The following is an 18,686-nucleotide window of genomic DNA, read 5'->3' on the forward strand; positions in this document are numbered from 1 at the left end:
TCTGTCTGATTGTCTGTCTGTCTGTCTGTCTGTCTGTCTGTCTGTCTGTCTGTCTGTTTCTCTCTCTCTCACTCTCTCTCATTTGTTAAATAAAGTTCAATTCAATTCAATTCAATTCTCTCTCTCTTTCTCTCTCTTTCTCTCGCTCTCTTTCTCTCTCTCTCTTTCTTTCTCTCTCTCTCTTTCTCTCTCTCTCTTTCTCTCTCTCTTTCTCTCTCTCTCTCTCTCTCTCTCTCTCTCTCTCTCTCTCTCTCTCTCTCTCTCTCTCTTTCGTTAAATTAAAATGTGAGAGCTTGCGCAGTGTCGTATTGCATCGAGGTATGAAAGGCGACATGAGCTATCGTGAGCGCTTCTAAGAACTCAGTCAAATACGCAAAAGGACAAAAATAGGATGGACGATATTTAAGCCAAGCTTCTCTTGTTTCTTTTTCCAACATCTTGAGATATGAGCGAGTGCGGAGTTAGTGTTGAGGCATAAAGACGTATACTCAATAATTGCTCTTGTTGCTACTTTTTTGTCCCGTTCTTACTTTGTCCCTTCCGTCCTTCCTTCCTTCCGTCCTTCCTTTGTGCCTTCGTTCGTTCTTTCGTTCGTTCCTTCGTTCGTGCGTTCGCTCCTTCGTTCGTTCTGTACCTAACCACTACAATAGTAGTAGTAAGGGTAATCATGCAGGAGTAAATAATGATCGACCGGCGGTCCTGTGTTAAGACTGCTAAGAATTCTGCTCGGTTCAGAAAAAGGTATATTTCGGCCGAGTTGTCAACTATTTCTTTGGGTTTCAGTTAGATCTTTTAGTGTCAGGCCGACATACATGTATTTACTATAAATGTTTTAATATTGCTTCACGCGACTTCTTTTCTCTTCTGATCTTTGTTTAAATTTTTTGTTCGAAATGTTTAGAGCTTTCTGTCTAACCTTCTTTTTCTTTTCGTTCTCCTATTCTTTCTCTCATTCTCCCGTTTTTTTCATCTCTCTTTCTTTCTGATCTTGTTGGGAAGTCTGGGCTGCCGGAGCGTGAAATTGTGACACGCTGAGAGTGTAGGGTCGTGAAGAGGTGGCATAATCCTGAGCAGCACTTGTTTCTGACACCGGGGCTGGGCTTTTTATTCTGTCTTTCTTACTTTTATTCTGTCTTTTTATTTCTGTCTTTCTTACTTTCTTTCGTTTCAGTCTGCAGATTTGATAGCTTGAGGAGTCTGAAAATATGAAACACAGAGACTGTCGAAGGAGGACGAGGCCACGAGAGCTCTTTCTTCTGCTTTCTTTGTTTCACTTTTTGTCTCTCCTTCTTCTGCTTTCTTTGTTTCACTTTTTGTCTCTCCTTCTTTTTCTGTCTTTGTTTCACTTTTTGTCCATCCTCCTTCTGCTTTCTTTGTTTCACTTTTTGTCCATCCTACTTTTTCTGTCTTTGTTTCACTTTTTGTCTCTCCTTCTTCTGCTTTCTTTGTTTCACTTTTTGTCTCTCCTTCTTCTGCTTTCTTTGTTTCACTTTTTGTCCATCCTTCTTTTTCTGTCTTTGTTTCACTTTTTGTCTCTCCTTCTTCTGCTTTCTTTGTTTCACTTTTTGTCTCTCCTTCTTCTGCTTTCTTTGTTTCACTTTTTGTCTCTCCTTCTTCTGCTTTCTTTGTTTCACTTTTTGTCTCTCCTTCTTCTGCTTTCTTTGTTTCACTTTTTGTCTCTCCTTCTTCTGCTTTCTTTGTTTCACTTTTTGTCTATCCTTCTTCTGCTTTCTTTGTTTCACTTTTTGTCTCTCCTTCTTTTTCTGTCTTTGTTTCACTTTTTGTCTCTTCTTCTTCTGCTTTCTTTGTTTCACTTTTTGTCTATCCTTCTTCTGCTTTCTTTGTTTCACTTTTTGTCTATCCTTCTTCTGCTTTCTTTGTTTCACCTTTTGTCCATCCTTCTTTTTCTGTCTTTGTTTCACTTTTTGTCCATCCTTCTTCTGCTTTCTTTGTTTCACTTTTTGTCTCTCCTTCTTCTGCTTTCTTTGTTACACTTTTTGTCTCTCCTTCTTCTGCTTTCTTTGTTTCACTTTTTGTCTCTCCTTCTGCTTTCTTTGTTTCACTTTTTGTCCATCCTCCTTCTGCTTTCTTTGTTTCACTTTTTGTCTCTCCTTCTTCTGCTTTCTTTGTTTCACTTTTTGTCTCTCCTTCTTCTGCTTTCTTTGTTTCACTTTTTGTCTCTCCTTCTTCTGCTTTCTTTGTTTCACTTTTTGTCCATCCTTCTTTTTCTGTCTTTGTTTCACTTTTTGTCCATCCTTCTTCTGCTTTCTTTGTTTCACTTTTTGTCTATCCTTCTTTTTCTGTCTTTGTATCACTTTTTGTCTCTCCTTCTTCTGCTTTCTTTGTTTCACTTTTTGTCCATCCTTCTTCTGCTTTCTTTGTTTCACTTTTTGTCCATCCTTCTTTTTCTGTCTTTGTATCACTTTTTGTCTCTCCTCCTTCTGCTTTCTTTGTTTCACTTTTTGTCCATCCTTCTTTTTCTGTCTTTGTATCACTTTTTGTCCATCCTTCTTTTTCTGTCTTTGTTTCACTTTTTGTCCATCCTTCTTTTTCTGTCTTTGTTTTACTTTTTGTCTCTCCTTCTTTTTACATTTAGTCAAGTTTTGACTAAATGTTTTAACATAGAGGGGGAATCGAAACGAGGGTCGTGGTGTATGTGCGTGTGTCTGTGTGTGTGTGTCTGTGTGTCTGTGTGTGTGTGTGTGTGTGTGTAGAGCGATTCAGACTAAACTACTGGACCGATCTTTATGAAATTTGACATGAGAGTTCCTGGGTATGAAATCCCCGAACGATTTTTTCATTTTTTTGATAAATGTCTTTGATGACGTCATATCCGGCTTTTCGTGAAACTTGAGGCGGCACTATCACGCCCTCATTTTTCAACCAAATTGGTTGAAATTTTAGTCAAGTAATCTTCGACCAAGCCCGGGGTTCGGTATTGCATTTCAGCTTGGTGGCTTAAAAATTAATTGATGACTTTGGTCATTAAAAATCTGAAAATTGTAAAAAAAAATAAAAATTTATAAAACGATCCAAATTTACGTTTATCTTATTCTCCATCATTTGCTGATTCCAAAAACATATAAATATGTTATATTTGGATTAAAAACAAGCTCTAAAAATTAAATATATAAAAATTATTATCAAATTTTTTTTTTCGAAATCAATTTAAAAACACTTTCATCTTATTCCTTGTCGGTTCCTGATTCCAAAAATATATAGATATGATATGTTTGGATTAAAAACACGCTCAGAAAGTTAAAACGAAGAGAGGTACAGAAAAGCGTGCTATCCTTCTTAGCGCAACGAATACCCCGCTCTTCTTGTCAATTCCACGGGCACTGCCTTTGCCACGGGCGGTGGAGTGACGATGCTACGAGTATACGGTCTTGCTGCGTTGCGTTGCGTTCAGTTTCATTCTGTGAGTTCGACAGCTACTTGACTAAATATTGTATTTTCGCCTTACGCGACTTGTTTATATTTAGTCAAGTTTTGACTAAATATTTTAACATCGAGGGGGAATCGAAACGAGGGTCGTGGTGTATGTGCGTGTGTGTGTCTGTGTGTCTGTGTGTGTGTGTGTGTGTGTGTAGAGCGATTCAGACTAAACTACTGGACCCATCTTTATGAAATTTGACATGAGAGTTCCTGGGTATGAAATCCCCGAACGTTTTTTTCATTTTTTCGATAAATGTCTTTGATGACGTCATATCCGGCTTTTCGTGAAAGTTGAGGCGGCACTGTCACGCCCTCATTTTTCAACCAAATTGGTTGAAATTTTGGTCAAGTAATCTCCGACGAAGCCCGGACTTCGGTATTGCATTTCAGCTTGGTGGCTTAAAAATTAATTAATGACTTTGGTCATTAAAAATCTGAAAATTGTAAAAATAAAAAAAAAATTATAAAACGATCCAAATTTACGTTTATCTTATTCTCCATCATTTGCTGATTCCAAAAACATATAAATATGTTATATTCGGATTAAAAACAAGCTCTGAAAATTAAATATATATAAAAATTATTATCAAAATTAAATTGTCGAAATCAATTTAAAAACACTTTCATCTTATTCCTTGTCGGTTCCTGATTCCAAAAACATATAGATATGATATGTTTGGATTAAAAACACGCTCAGAAAGTTAAAACAAAGAGAGGTACAGAAAAGCGTGCTATCCTTCTTAGCGCAACTACTACCCCGCTCTTCTTGTCAATTTCACTGCCTTTGCCATGAGCGGTGGACTGACGATGCTACGAGTATACGGTCTTGCTGAAAAATGGCATTGCGTTCAGTTTCATTCTGTGAGTTCGACAGCTACTTGACTAAATATTGTATTTTCGCCTTACGCGACTTGTTTACATTTGGTCAAGTTTTGACTAAATGTTTTAACATAGAGGGATAACCGCGACGAGGGTCGTGGTGTATGTGTGTGTATGTGTGTGTGTGTGTGTGTGTGTGTGTCTGTCTGTGTGTGTGTGTGTGTGTGTGTAGAGCGATTCAGACTAAACTACTGGACCAATCTATACATATAAATAAAAGAGAGTGTCTGTCTGTGTGTGTGTGTGTGTGTGTGTCTGTCTGTCTGTGATCGCCAAAGCTCCGAGAAGGGAGGGGGCAGGAAGACGATGTCGTGCATGTGCACTCCCTAGGTGCCGCAGATGTGCACCTGGGTTTTAGTTTCTTGATTCATTGTTTCCTTTCTCAGATTATGGACCTCCCATTTATTGAATACAGCCTATATGGTGCAAGACCAGTTCAGTGCCTACTGTTCACCTGTAGCAAGCACATCATGCCAGTGATATTAGAGACTCGCTATTGCTCCTATGAGGGGAAGAAATGAAGAATGAAAAATTAACTGGACAGTTCCGGAAATTTCTAGACGGTAAGGGAGATAACTCTTTTTTTGTATCCAAACAAAGGAGGTAAAGCTAATGATAATGGGATAGCGAGCGTCTTAAATTGCTACAGGGCTCCGCTTACTCCCGGGCGAAGCCGGGCTTAACTGCTAGTCTTTATGTAATTGTACATGAGAGTTCCTGGGAATGATATCTCCGGACGTTTCTTTCTTTTTTTCGATAAATGTCTTTGATGACGTCATATCCGGCTTTTTGTAAAAGTTGAGGCGGCACTGTCACACCCTCATTTTTCCATCAAATTGATTGAAATTTTGGCCAAGCAATCTTCGACGAAGGCCGGACTTCGGTATTGCATTTCAGCTTGGTGGCTTAAAAATTAATTAATGACTTTGGTCATTAAAAATCTGAAAATTGTAAAAAAAAAATAATTTATAAAACGATCCAAATTTACGTTCATCTTATTCTTCATCATTTTCTGATTCCAAAAACATGACTTGACTTACTTATTCCTGTAGACTCCCTGTGGAGCATAGGGCCGCAGTTGCGGTTTCTGTAGCAAGTTGGTTTTTTGGCGGGGTGGAGTTGCTAACCCCACGCCCAACCCTCCTCCTTTATCCGGGCTTGGGACCGGCTGAAAGACCTTTAGGGTGCATCCAGGCGGAGTTTCCAAAAACATATAAATATGTTATATTTGGATTAAAAACAAGCTCTAAAAATTAAAAATATAAAAATTATGATCAAAATTAAATTTCCGAAATCGTTTTAAAAACTATTTCATCTTATTTCTTGTCGGTTCCTGATTCCAAAAACATATAGATATGATATGTTTGGATTAAAAACACGCTCAGAAAGTTAAAACGAAGAGAGGTACATTAAAGCGTGCTATGAAGCACAGCGCAACCGCTACCGCGCCAAACAGGCTCGTCACTTTCACTGCCTTTTGCACTAGCGGCGGACTACGTTCAGTTTCATTCTGTGCCTCGGAGTTCCACAGCTTGACTAAATGTAGTAATTTCGCCTTACGCGACTTGTTCTGTCTTTGTTTCACATTTTGTTCATCCTCCTTCTGCTTTCTTTGTTTCACTTTTTGTCCATCCTTCTGTTTCTGTCTTTGTTTCACTTTTTGTCCATCCTTCTTCTGCTTTCTTTGTTTCACTTTTTGTCTCTCCTTCTTCTGCTTTCTTTGTTTCACTTTTTGTCTATCCTTCTTTTTCTGTCTTTGTTTCACTTTTTGTCTCTCCTTCTTCCGCTTTCTTTGTTTCACTTTTTGTCTCTCCTTTTTGTCTTTCGGATGAGACGAAAAACCGAGGTCCCTTCGTGTACACTACATTGGGGTGTGCACGTTAAAGATCCCACGATATTGACAAAAGGGTCTTTCCTGGCAAAATTGTATAGGCATAGATAAAAATGTCCACCAAAATACCCGTGTGACTTGGAATAATAGGCCGTGAAAAGTAGGATATGCGCCGAAATGGCTGCGATCTGCTGGCCGATGTGAATGCGTGATGTATTGTGTAAAAAAATTCCATCTCACACGGCAAAAATAAATCCCTGCGCCTTGAATATGTGCGCGATATAAATTGCATAAAATAAACTAAAAAAAATAAAATAAAAAAATCCCTGCGCTTAGAACTGTACCCACGGAATACGCGCGATATAAGCCTCATATTGATTGATTGATTGATTGATTTTTGTCCATCCTTCTTCTGCTTTCTTTGTTTCACTTTTTGTCCATCCTTCTTCTGCTTTCTTTGTTTCACTTTTTGTCCATCCTTCTTTTGTCAATCGTGGGATCTTTAACGTGCACACTCCTTCTTTTTCTTTTTTGTTTCACTTTGTTTCTATCCCTCTCATTCTTTCTTTGATTTCGTTAATCTCCAGATATGAGACCTTGCGGAGTGTGAAATTGTGACATATTCTGAGTGTCGGGCAAGAAGAGGTGACTTCATCCTTAATCGAGACACTGAGGGTGTCTGTCTCTCTGGCGCTCTGTCTCCATTTTTGCCTCTTTTTTTCTAACGATTTTTTTTATTCATTTACTCTCTCAAGACTTTGTGGAGTGTAAAATTGTGAGACACAGAGAGTGGTGGGCCATGAAGAGGTGACATAATCCATGTTTCTTTGTCTTTGTTTCTGTTTTTCTTTCTTTTTTTCTTTTTCTTTCTTTCTTTCTTTCTTTCTTTCTCCCTTTCTCCCTTTTCCCCCCTTCTTTCTTTCTCTCTTTCTTTCCTCCATCCTTTCTGTCTAACTGTCTTTCTTTCTCTCTTTCTTTCTCCATTTCTTTCTTTCTCTTGGTCAATTTCAAGATCTGAGAGCTGGCAGGGTGTGAAATTGTAAAACAGCGAGAGTATCGTGGCATGAAGGGTGACATAATCAATATCACCACTTGTTGCGGACACCAGACATGGTGCAATGGCCAACATTACGCCTCCCTGCCATTTCACACCTGTCAGCTCGCCGGCATTTCTTTTCTTTATTTGGTGTTTTACGTCGTTTTGAACCACGCAGGTTATATCGCGACGGGGAAAGGGGGAAGATGGGATAGAGCCACATGTCAGTTGTTTCTTGTTCACAAAAGCACTAATCAAAAATTTGCTCCAGGGGCTTTCAACGTAGTACAATATATTACCTTACTGGGAGAATGCAAGTTTCCAGTACAAAGGACTTAACATTTCTTACATACTGCTTGACTAAAATCTTTACAAAAATTGACTATATTCTATACAAGAAACACTTAACAAGGGTAAAAAAGGAGAAACAGAATCCGTTAGTCGCCTCTTACGACATGCTGGGGAGCATCGGGTAAATTCGTTCTCGTCCCAACCAATATGGGACTCCCCCTAACCCGCGGGGGGTTCGCCGGCATTGAGAAAGGAATGTGTGGGGATGCATTGACAGACCTCAGTTCCACACGACGATGAAGTGACGGAAGCGTTCACACGCTGGGTGTGTGTATGAGAGAGAGAGAGAGAGAGAGAGAGAGAGAGAGAGAGAGAGAGAGAGAGAGAGAGAGAGAGAGAGAGAGAGAGAGAGAGAGAGAGAGAGAGAGAGAGAGACGGACAGACAGACAGGGGTCATTCTCAGAAATGGTGGTCCAGTGAGAGTGAGTAGGGGTGACACATTTGAAATCATGAAAAAGTAAATTAAAATTATTTCTACCACGACTTTTTTCATCTGAATCTATTCCTGAGACATTAAAGCATTGTTGTATGTCAATAAAAATGGTTTCTATACGTTGGTGTTGTTTTTGTGTGCTTTTCAATTGCGAAGTTCGGCCGTTTCCGGATCGCCGAAGCGTTACACGACTTTCGTGATCAACAATATGTTCAGTCTCATGGCTAAATGCAAACATGCAAACACCAACAAATTACTGCAATCGACAGTCAGGAGTTCAGTCTTGGACGTAGCAACACATCTTTGCAAAAACTCACGCTGAATTTGAAGTTACGGGCTTCGAACAAAAAAGTATGAATGTCGTAACGCATCGTATCCCGACTCGACGCGCGAACATCGGACAGCAATGTGCTCCATGACTTTGCCACATCACGGCTATTTTTAGCTCTTTGGCGCACAGGAAGTTCGAACAAGAAAATAGTCCTTTGAATCACAGCCAAATATTCACAGAAAACACCAGAATCATATCATTTGCTGAAACTCATGGCGTCGTTTCCCGACCTACGTTACGACTTTCTTTCTTTATTTGGTGTTTAACGTCGTTTTCAACCACGAAGGTTATATCGCGACGAACGTTACGACTGAAGATGGTTTTTTCTTAATTGTCGAGCCTGCAAAGCTTTGTCACAAACTTACACACCGCGGATGGCGACAATGTAGTGTCGGAAGGATATCGAGTGCAAACAGTCTCTCAAAGCGCGAAGTTTAGCGGAACAAAGCAGCCAAGAAGTTTTCGTATCCTCTGATCGTCGATGTTCGACATTCATCAAGTACTTAAAATGGGTAATCTGAACGCAACAGGAACTTTCAACAAATACAGCAAACTCTGACGAATTGTGTTTTGTGTAGTTATTTTGGGTCAGACGGGTTTTGCCGGCAGGAAAGGCCAAACAGTGCAGATTCATGTCTGTCGCACAGGAACCGAAAGTGGTTCAAGCATTTCGTTTCTGTGTTACGACATTCACCTTAGTCAGTTCCAAATGTCATTTTTTTTACCAATATTAGTTGAAGTCCTTACCTTTCATAACTAGAATGTGTTGGGTAGAACACAAAAATACTGCAGAACTGATAAAAAATGCACAAAGGATTGAAGGCTTAGGTAGTTTAAAGTTGGAATTTGGTTTCCATGTTACAACATTCATCACGTAAATACAACACTTTAAAACGTCTCTTATTCAGCAACCAATTACTCTTTTTGTCTAATTTTTGCATTATTATGTATAGCAAACAATAGACTTCATAGTAAAAACAATTATTTTGTATTTCTTGACACTTTATTTTTTACTTTGTATGTAACACTTTGGATCACCATTTCTGAGAATGACCCACTGTAGACAGACAGACAGACAGAGAGAGACAGAAACAGAGAGAGCGAGGGAGAGAGAGAGACAGACAGAGACAGAGATGCAGAGAGCACACTGAGACAGGCAGTCACACACACAGACACACAAACGCACGCGTACGTACGCATTTTAAGCAAACAAATACTTATGGAAAACGTTTATATTTAAAACAAAAGAAAAACAGTATGATCTCTCTCTCTCTCTCTCTCTCTCTCTCTCTCTCTCTCTCTCTCTCTCTCTCTCTCTCTCTCTCTCTCTCTCTCTCTCTCTCTCTCCCTCATCATCAAAGTTAGATGAGATGACAGAATGGTGCACCACTAATGCAATGGTTATTCACCCTGTTAAGACGAAAAGTATGGTGATTACAACTAGACAAAAACACCAATTAAAACCCTTACAACTTCAACTGTCAATTAATTCAACTCAAGTGCAACAAGTTAAAGAGCATAAATTATTAGGGGTTACCGTTGATCAAGAATTGAAATGGCAAACTCACTTGAGTAAAATTTGCAAATTAGTATCTAAAAATTTGTACTTATTGTCTAAATTAAGACATTATGCCGATGTGGAAGCACTCAAGTTGTTTTATTACGCTCACATAATGCCCCATATCAACTTTGCTTCAACACTTTGGGATAACTGCAGTGATGTTCATCTCAAACGACTCAATTCTCTTCATCGCCGTGCTGCAAAACTAATTCTGCATGAGTCAAATAAGCCAACAGATGATAAATTAAAGCTCCTTAATTTCCTTCCCTTGAAAGATCAGTTGACGCTAAACAAGGCTGTCTTTATGTACAAAGTAATTAACAATAATGTTCCTGGATATTTAAAATCACATTTCAGACATGCCACAAAAAGATATGGGTCCCAGAACCTGATTCCCCCCATCCCTCGTCTAGACTTGTATAAGTCAAGTTTAGCCTTCTCAGGAGCGTCTCTATGGAATTCCATACCCCTACCCCTCCGAAATGCCTCTTCTGTGAAAACGTTTAGGCGCCAGTTTCATTCCCGCTTAATGGGTAAATAGAACACTTTTCATGTCTGATATTTTAGTGCTTTTTACATTTAGTCAAGTTATGTTTGTATTTTGATTTGTTCTTTATGTGTATGTATTGATAATGATATACATGCGAATGATTGGGACTATTCCTCCCCACATTTGTTTTCTCCCTTTTGTTATTAGTTGTTTTGGATGTTTATATGCAATGCATTATTGCAACTATGCTGCAATTTCCAAACTATATTGTTTTTCCCATTTTTGAATGTGTATACAAAACCATAACCCTTTTCTTATTCCTATTTACATTATGTACGTCTGTAAGTAACAATAACCTTGTCAATTTTACTATCTACATTATGTGCGTCTGTATTAAGTGTTTGTATAAGGGACAGGTTGTAAGATTAGGCTTTGCCTAAAACCTCTAACCTTTTGTAATGAAGTTCAGCTTCAGTTTCAGTTTCTCTCTCTTTCTCTCTCTCTCTCTCTCTCTCTCTCTCTCTCTCTCTCTCTCTCTCTCTCTCTCTCTCTCTCTCTCTCTCTCCCCTCCTCTCACTCGCAACAAATTGTTGGTATCAAACTATGCAAGAAGAAGACTAGACAAAAACAAAGGAACGAGCGTTTTAGTGAAAAGAGCAAGACAAGGAAACAAGAACAAGAAATAGAACAGCCCCAAAAAACAACGAGAATGCATACACTATTTAAATTTGAGAGCAGAAAAATGTGCTTATTAATCCCAGGAGATTTTCAGACCCCTGGAGGCCACGCTTTCTTGTGACACTCTGCATGACAGATGATGGGAGGAAGAGAGGATGGGGGAGGGGGGGGGGGAGAGGAGGGTCTGACTGGAGGAGAGACTACGTACATCACAATCTAGAGAGCGCCAAATATGGTGCCAGCGTGCGTGTCACACTTTCCCGCTTTGAAAATGCAGGAACGGTCACAGTAATATTTTGCTGTTGAATTATTTTCTGTGTGTCCATGTAGAGATTTTTGTCTCTTGCACTTTAAAATACTAAGCATTTTGCGGAGCTTTACGTGTGTGTGTGTGTGTGTGTGTGTGTGTGTGTGTGTGTGTGTGTGTGTGTGTGTGTGTGTGTGTGTGTGTGTGTGTGTGTGTGAGTGCGCGCGAAAATATCGAGCTGAAATTGGTCTCCCATATGCAGAAGCGAATAATGGTAACTTACGACAGTGATGTGCGACTGTTTCGGGTGACCAGCACTGGGTCAGTGCGGACGCGGTCCACAATATACTTGAAGGTATCGTCTGTCCCGATTAAACCACCACACACATCCGTCCAGATATATGTGCACGAGAAAGTTACCTACCGAGTGGGAGCCAGCCGCGTAGTGGGATTGGTTGGAATTGCATGCAAACCTCAATGTCAACCAATCCGAGCCCGCGGCTGGCTCGCACCTGGTTCAAGGTTGGTAAGTTTCTCGTGCACCTCTGCCATGGAGTTTGCATGGGACAAGAGCACCCATTCAATTGGGCGCATACCAAAGTCACATCAGTTTGGCTGCTTTCTTTGCAAAGTGGTTTTTTTATTTACTGAATCCATTTTGTTTGAAACATCTATGTTAATATTCAAAATTAATTAAGAAAAAACTTCAACTACGCACAGAAAGTTCATTGAAAAAATAGTGGCATGTGCTCAGGTTGAAGGAAGATGTAATCCCATGAGAAAGCTTTGACAGGCTGACATGATGAATTAGACGATTAACCTGAGACAAGGAACTTTTAGATTAATGTCTTTTTACAATGTCTCTGCCGTGCTTTTCAGGTGAATAAGATGCTGGACAACCGTTTATACGCTCAGTCACGAGTAACAGAATGTTTATAGTTTGGATTCTAGTGTTTCATGTGTACGAGAAGTCCAACAGTCCCATGTCGGTTTGGACACATTCCGCGTTAATGTCTATTCCCTGATATAGTACATGCTTTCAGGTGCACAGTCCACATCATTTGTATGTGTGTTTGGTGTGTTTCAGGTGTACGATGCACGTACATTAATGATTATGTTAATGTATGTTTGATGTGTTTCAGGTACACGATGCACATTGTGTTTATGTATGTTTGATGTATTTCAGGTTCACGATGCACATTATGTTAATGTATGTTTGATGTGTTTCAGGTGTACGATGCACATTATGTTTATGTATGTTTGATGTATTTCAGATGTACGATGCACATTATGTTAATGTATGTTTGATGATGTGTTTCAGGTGTACGTTGCACATTATGTGTATGTATGTTTGATATGTTTCAGGTGTGCGATGCACATTATGTTAATGTATGTTTGATGTGTTTCAGGTGTGCGATGCACATTATGTGTATGTATGTTTGATGTGTTTCAGGTGTTTGATGCACATTATGTTAATGCATGCTGGGTGTGTTTCAGGTGTACGAGAAGTCCAACAGCCCCATGTCGGTACGGACTCAGTCTAGTCAGGACGTGGCGAACCTCATCGCTGATGTCCGCAACAAGATGCAGACCATGCTAGAGGAAAAGGAAAAGGCCGTACAGGTAATTAAACTTTGTCTCCGTCTCGGTCTTTCTCCCTCTCGATCTCTATCTGTCTGACCGGTGGCTGCATGTCTGTGAGTCCGTTGGTATGTCTCTGTCGCTGTATTTGTTTTATTTCCCCGTTTTTGACTGATTGTGTGTGAATCTCTCTGTGTCTGACTGCCCCTAGCCCCCCCCCCCCCTCTCCATCTCTCTCAGTCTCTCCCTCTCTTTCTCTCTCGCTTTCTCTCCATCCCTCCCTCCTTCTCTCCCACTCCTCCCCTAGTCCCGTTACTGCAAGACGCCCTTCGCCTCTCGAAACGATCGTCGTTGTCATCAACTCTCTCTCTCTCTCTCTCTCTCTCTCTCTCTCTCTCTCTCTCTCTCTCTCTCTCTCTCTCTCTCTCTCTCTCTATTTCTCTCTCTTTCACATTTCCCTCTCCCCTTGCTGTGTGTCTCTCCCTCGCTGCCCCAATCCCAAGTCCAGAAACGCAGTGTGGAAGCAGTCCAGGTGAGGCTGGTCAGTTCTCATTTCCTTTAGAACTGACTAATATTATTGTCGGTAGCTCCTTGAGGTGTGTTTATGTCACTTTACCCAGTTCGCAAAATAAAGATTCACATCTTGAACTTTTTCGTGATTAACTAAAAAGAAAAGAAATACTAGCGTAATGTGAAAAAAAACTCTCTTTGTTGCAAATACACAGCTCTCTCTCTAGCTACAAAACCGCTGAACGAGGAGAGACAGGTGCCTTGGCTCTCGCTGTGTTTCTCTTTCCCCTGCTAACTGTGGAGAGCGGATTCCGTAATGGGTTTGTGAAAAAAGAAAACAGTGAAGAAGATGGAGAACACAAATGAGAAAAGACAGACGCGCTTGCACGCACGCACGTATGTGTGCACGCACGCTAGCACACACACACATACACACCCACACACACACACACACACACACACACACACACACACACACACACACACACACACACACACACACACACACACACACACGCTCGCACCTCGAGGAAATCGAAGACGAAGAACAAACAAGTCGTGTAAGGCGAAAATACAACATTTATTCAAGCTGTCGAACTCACAGAATGAAACTGAACGCAATGCCATTTTTCAGCAAGACCGTAGCGTCGTCAGTCCACCGCTCGTGGCAAAGGCAGTGAAATTGACAAGAAGAGCGGGGTAGTAGTTGCGCTGAGCGGGATAGCACGCTTTTCTGTACCTCTCTTCGTTTTAACTTTCTGAGCGTGTTTTTAATCCAAACATATCATATCTATATGTTTTTGGAATCAGGAACCGACAAGGAATAAGATGAAAGTGTTTTTAAATTGATTTCAAAAATTCAATTTTGATCATAATTTTTATAGTTTTAATTTTCAGAGCTTGTTTTTAATCCAAATATAACATATTTATATGTTTTTGGAATCAGAAAATGATGAAGAATAAGATGAACGTAAATTTGGATCGTTTTATAGAAAAAATATTTTTTTTACAATTTTCAGATTTTTAATGACCAAAGTCAAGAATTGATTTTTAAGCCACCAAGCTGAAATGCAATACCAAAGTCCGGCCTTCGTCGAAGATTGTTTGGCCAAAGTTTCAATCAATTTGATTGAAAAATGAGGGTGTGACAGTGCCTCAACTTTTACAAAAAGCCGGATATGACGTCATCAAAGACATTTATCGAAAAAAAGAAAACACGTCCGGGGATATCATTCCCAGGAAGTCTCATGTGAAATTTCATAAAGATCGGTCCAGTAGTTTAGTCTGAATCGCTCTACACACACACACACACGCACAGACAGACAGACACACACACACACACATACACCACGACCCTCGTCTCGATTCCCCCTCTACGTTAAAACATTTAGTCAAAACTTGACTAAATGTAAAACAAGTCGCGTAAGGCGAAAATACAACATTTAGTCAAGTAGCTGTCGAACTCACAGAATGAAACTGAACGCAACGCAACGCAGCAAGACCGTATACTCGTAGCATCGTCACTCCACCGCCCGTGGCAAAGGCAGTGCCCGTGGAATTGACAAGAAGAGATTGATTTCGAAAAAAAAAAATTTATAATAATTTTTATATATTTAATTTTCAGAGCTTGTTTTTAATCCGAATATAACATATTTATATGTTTTTGGAATCAGCAAATGATGGAAAATAAGATAAACGTACATTTGGATCGTTTTATAATTTTTTTTTTTTTTTTTACAATTTTCAGATTTTTAATGACCAAAGTCATAAATTAATTTTTAAGCCACCAAGCTGAAATGCAATACCGAAGTCCGGGCTTTGTCGAAGATTACTTGACCAAAATTTCAACCAATTTGGTTGAAAAATGAGGGCGTGACAGTGCCGCCTCAACTTTCACGAAAAGCCGGATATGACGTCATCAAAGACATTTATCAAAAAAATGAAAAATCAAAACTTGACTAAATATAAAAACGTTCGGGGATTTCATACCCAGGAACTCTCATGTCAAATTTCATAAAGATCGGTCCAGTAGTTTAGTCTGAATCGCTCTACACACACACACACACACACAGACACACGCACATACACCACGACCCTCGTTTCGATTCCCCCTCGATGTTAAAATATTTAGTCAAAACTTGACTAAATATAAAAAGAGAACAGTGTCACCAGCGGCGAGGTTTATTCTGTTAGCACGTACATGAATGAAATTAAGAAAGAAGCTTGAGATAGTCGGTTGTGTTTGCTGCTGGCCTGGAGTTTTTATAGAAGTGTCCTACTTGAAAACTGCAGGGTTGAAAACTGTTCAAATCATTTATGATTAATTAATTCAGTATATAATATGGTGCTAGAAGTATTTTTACCGTGACATTCCATATAAAAGACAACTAACATGCGACATATTGCTTTCAGTGTTTATTTTAAGTGCCAGTCTCTACACACAAAATATCATAAAAAGTGTAAGAAACACAAGTAGACGCAGGCTCACACAAGCGCGCGCACGCACGCACGCACACACGCGCACGCGCACACACATTCATACGCACGCACGCACACAAACACACACACAGACACAGACACACACACACACACACACACACACACACACACACACACACACACACACGATGTGGTGAGTTTCTTAAAGAATTTACAGTTTGTTTTACGCGGTAGTAACATGCGACCATAGTTTGACTGTTTATATCCTTATCTGCAACAAAAAGACAAATCGTTGCTTCAGCAATGCTGTGAGCTGCACTGTGCCTTTAACTTAGACGAAACCAATACATGTCGTGACAAATTGTATACGATTTTTGTTTGATCCAAAAACATACAGGCCGTAACAGATTATATCAACTGTTTACTGTTTGTCTTACTTAATAAGAAACACATGCACGCTACGACAAGCTGCATAAAGTATCGTTTCTCTGATTCAACAACATTTGATAATATATTCGGCATTTCTTTCATCCAAAAACACGCCTTCGTTGTCTCACCAAATGAGAAACACGCACGTGGTAACAATTTGCATACGGCATTTCCAATATTTTCTGCCCTCGTCCACACTCATCCCTCCCAAATAACAAGGAAACAAACCATACAAAAGGAGAAGAAAAAGACGGCAAGAAAGAAGCAAATAAGCAAACTGCACTTATTACCAACCATTCTTTCCCGCAAGCAATCAGTATTGACAAAAAGACGTTTTTCAGCACAAAAGCAGACAGCGGAGTATTTGGGTTAACAAGAAAATGCATTGTGATTAAGTGTTTGTGTCTCCGAGCACGCACACTCAAGCTCCTGCAATATCAGACAAACATCACGATGTCTGCGACTTTCCTGTTATCGGTGAACACGTTGCCATGGCGGAGCTGAAACTTTTTTGTTCTTGGAAATGGAGGGGGGAAACCGTCGGCCGTCAATCGAGAGAGAGAGAGAGAGAGAGAGAGAGAGAGAGAGAGAGAGAGAGAGAGAGAGAGAGAGAGAGAGAGAGAGAGAGAGAGAGAGAGAGAAAGAGAAAGAGAGAGAGAGAGATGAACTCACACACTGACAGACACACACACAAACACTGACACACACACACACACACACACACACACACACACACACACACGTACACACACACACAAACAAACACACATACATACACCCACACACACAATCCAATTATACTAAAAGATAGCGCTAAGGAAAGAAAAATGGAAATACGATTCTGCTGAGAGATAGAAAGATGAGAAAAATCGAACATCAGATAATTTCAGAAATAGATTCAACAAATTCCGCATTTGAGTATGATATTTAATAAGAAAATGGTACAAACAAGATGTTTAACTCCATTTAACCAGGATACAATAATAACATGAAAAACAATAGGAACACGAACTCAAGCGAACGCTTATTTTACATAACCTACAAGGATGGGGAACGATCACATCTCTGTGGGAATGACACTTACAAGCATGCTGCTGGGCACAACAGTTCTAATATTTTACTTTAGAACTCTAAGAATCAGAATCAGAATCAAAGCAAACCAAGCAAAGAATAAGACAAAACGAGCACAAAAAAAAGAAAGAGTAAAGAAAGAGGAGGAGGGGGGGGGGAGCTTGATGAGGTCTTGGTGAATCTCACAGTTGCATTATTTCAAAACTGCATGCTACTGGGAAAAAATACAGTGAGCGAGAGAAGAGGGGGGGGGGGTAGAGGGGCGGTGGGGGGGGGGGGGGAGGTGCGACACGAAGATCCGCACTTGAATATCTAATACTATAAGTGACACGACAGTAATCTTGTCACATACGTCGCAAAATTGGCATCGGAGGGAAATTGAAAACAGCAAGCTTTCTTCTTTTTATATTTAGTCAAGTTTTGTTTGTTCTTTCCCTGCTTTCTCTTTCTTAGTTTTGTGTTTATTTCACCCCTGTCGATTTTTTTTCCTCTGGCTTGGCAGGCGCCGACACATCGTCTCCCCTTCTCTTTTTCAGTTTAAATTTAAAAAAAATCTGCAATCAGGTAGCAGAGGACGTTTCTTTTTTGTGTTGCCATCCGTTCTCCGTCCGTCCGTCCTCCATCCGTATGTCCTCGCCCAGCCATTTTCTGCAGTTAATACAATTCTTGGCTTAAATTTGGTTATGACCTGGTTCAATAGCCCCCTCCGTAACAGTAACTAGTAAGACAGCCTGTCGGAAATATTTATTTGGTTTCTTTTCTGTAGAAAGTCACATCTAGGACAAAATCAAGGGAGGTAAAGCTCTCGACTTCCTTTTCGTCTTGAAGCTCGCGTGAAAAGTCGCATTGGCACGGAGAATAATATTTTCCCCCGCAATTTGTTTTTGCGACACCACAGGTAGACTTTTCTACACACTGCGACAGGAGATTTTGCGAAAACTCATCCCACTCGCGGCGTGTGTCTTTGCTTGCGACAATCTGTCGAGCATCTTCCGCAGACAAATGCCTTGTTCCCAGCCCTGAAAATATGGGAGCTGTGTCTAACATATTCGTTGCATGGAAGCATCATCAGGTAGGCCCTACTCTGTGCCAAGAATACACCTTGCTGGGACCAAGTTTACTTACGCTCTTTGGAAAGGCATAAAATGCCCGTTGAAATATTTTGCAATTTCAATGACTTCAGCACCAAGACAGATTCAGTTTTAAGGCTAGTGCATATATATACTAACGTCGTTTTTAATAAAGAAGAGTTAACGATTTTTTTTGTTTTCATCGCTGGCTGTCTGCCGTCCGTTCTTTATCCTTCTCTTCGGTCGCGGCGTCCATAAAATCACTATTGCTAAAACTTTTTGCTGTCAAATTGATCAAGTCAGTAATTATG

General features: G+C 40.1%; 1 protein-coding gene across 1 annotated transcript in view; it reads left to right on the top strand.

Annotated features, from left to right (window-relative positions):
• The window catches only part of LOC138965574 (voltage-dependent calcium channel subunit alpha-2/delta-3-like), a 315,504-nt gene that overhangs the window by 141,584 nt on the left and 155,234 nt on the right, over positions 1 to 18,686 (top strand). The window contains exon 3 of the mRNA XM_070337759.1: positions 12,773 to 12,898. Coding sequence (XP_070193860.1) covers positions 12,773 to 12,898 — 126 coding nt within the window. The remainder of the gene's footprint in view (positions 1 to 12,772; positions 12,899 to 18,686) is intronic.

Source organism: Littorina saxatilis, linkage group LG4 (genome assembly GCF_037325665.1).
Source record: "Littorina saxatilis isolate snail1 linkage group LG4, US_GU_Lsax_2.0, whole genome shotgun sequence".
Lineage (NCBI taxonomy): Eukaryota > Metazoa > Mollusca > Gastropoda > Littorinimorpha > Littorinidae > Littorina > Littorina saxatilis.